Source organism: Mixophyes fleayi, chromosome 7 (assembly GCF_038048845.1).
Source record: "Mixophyes fleayi isolate aMixFle1 chromosome 7, aMixFle1.hap1, whole genome shotgun sequence".
NCBI classification, from domain to species: domain Eukaryota; kingdom Metazoa; phylum Chordata; class Amphibia; order Anura; family Limnodynastidae; genus Mixophyes; species Mixophyes fleayi.
Genome location: NC_134408.1, coordinates 59,784,996 through 59,786,704, shown reverse-complemented (window position 1 = coordinate 59,786,704; position 1,709 = coordinate 59,784,996). Strand labels below are relative to the sequence as shown.

General features: G+C 35.6%; 1 protein-coding gene across 1 annotated transcript; it reads left to right on the top strand.

The window, feature by feature from the left end:
- Positions 1-1,344, top strand: LOC142098716 (hemoglobin subunit alpha-5-like). Its single transcript, XM_075181533.1, has 3 exons — positions 1-451; positions 672-876; positions 1,216-1,344. Exons 1-3 carry the CDS (start codon positions 357-359, stop codon positions 1,342-1,344), a joined length of 429 nt encoding a protein of 142 aa, XP_075037634.1. The 5' UTR covers positions 1-356.
- The last annotated feature ends 365 nt before the right edge of the window (positions 1,345-1,709 follow it).

The following is a 1,709-nucleotide window of genomic DNA, read 5'->3' as shown; positions in this document are numbered from 1 at the left end:
TGCAGCACTTTTCTAGGAGAGATAATCACAGCAAAAAATGTCGATAAAACTAATGATAAGTTTTTGAAATGAAAAACTATTTGGCTTCCTAATTTACAAACTCCATAGTATGTGTGTTACATCCTGACATGCATTCTCATGTGGTTGATCTGTAATATATTTGTACATATGCAGCACTTTTTTACAAGAGATAATCACAGAACTTATGTTTGGGTGTAACTCAGAACTGACCAATAGTGATAGAATATTGCCAGGATTGCTGACCCTTCCTCTATAAAATGTAAGTGACAAGAACAAGGAAACAGATCAAACTCTTCAGGTCTTCATCTCAGGCTCAGTGACCACACACCAGAAAGATGACTTTCTCTGATGTTGAGAAGGCTGCAATTGTGGGCATTTGGGGCAAAGTCTCCGGAAATGTGAACACTCTTGGTGCTGAAGCTTTGGAAAGGTAACATGACAAATGGAAAACCTCCTCTTAATATAGCATAGATTATTATTTAGGGTAACAGAAGAATGCATATTTTATTTTATTTAATACAATACAATTATGAAATATCTTATTTTTCTGAAACCTGTTTAATATATGAGAGAAAATTAAGAACAGAGATGGATATAAACTTGCTTCAATAATGTTAAAAATCATACAAACTTTTTACTTTTGATTTTAGGCTATTTCTGAGCTTCCCTCAGACCAAGACTTACTTCAGCCACTTTAATGTGAGCCACGGATCTACTGATCTCCAGTCTCATGGGGGTAAGGTCCTTGCTGCCCTTGGAGATGCTGCTAAGCATCTGGACAACTTAGATGGAGCCCTGTCCAAGCTGAGTGACCTGCATGCATACAACCTGAGAGTAGATCCAGGAAACTTCAAGGTGAGACACAGGATTAATAAATGTTCTTACTTGTTTCACAATAAAATAATTTCATAACACTCAGCTATGATTGTGTATTGATGTGCTTTATTGAAGGCTGATATTGTAAATAAATAATAATGATGGACATAAATGTCTCTTGTGAAGTTTGCACACACATGAATATATGCAAATACTTTTAAACATATTTTTCTGTGTATATATTAAAGACAAATTGCAAGCTGTATGTTATATTTTAGTAAGCAATTTTTCTGAAAGGATTCATTGTGTATTGATGTGTTTTATTGAATGCTGATATTTTAAATAAACAATAGTGACTGACATAAATGTCTCTTGCAGCTGCTGTCTCACTGCATCCTGGTTGTTCTGGCTTCTCACTTCCCAGCTGAGTTTGATGCAACAGCCCATGCTGCCTGGGACAAGTTCATTGCTGTTGTCTCCGGTGTTCTTACCTCCAAATACAGATAAACCCAGTTATTGCTCCTAGTTTATATCTCATGTCTGAACAATATGTTGTAAGAAATATCCAACCCTGTTAGAAGTTTAATAAAATATTTCATTTGAAAAATATATGTTGTGCTTTTTATATATATTATTTACTGTAACATTTTATACTTGGCAGCACAGCATAATAAGCTAAATTTGAATGGAAACACAGTTAAGTATGAGTGGGATGGGACATTATGAAACTCCCTACCCTGCATGACCATGCTCCTCCCCAACTTTCAAACTTTCCAGTGCTCTCTCAAAACCCACCTCTTTAATATAGCCAATGTAAGGGGGGTTACTAAATCCTAAGTGAAGCTAACATGTATAGATGAGGTTCAGCTACA

Bases quoted from the DNA above. Each gene is read 5' to 3' on its own strand.
- LOC142098716 (XM_075181533.1), top strand. From the start codon at position 357: ATGACTTTCTCTGATGTTGAGAAGGCTGCAATTGTGGGCATTTGGGGC. The intron at 452-671 runs GTAACATGACAA...TTTTGATTTTAG, and splicing joins GGTGCTGAAGCTTTGGAAAG to GCTATTTCTGAGCTTCCCTC. The intron at 877-1,215 runs GTGAGACACAGG...TGTCTCTTGCAG, and splicing joins TAGATCCAGGAAACTTCAAG to CTGCTGTCTCACTGCATCCT.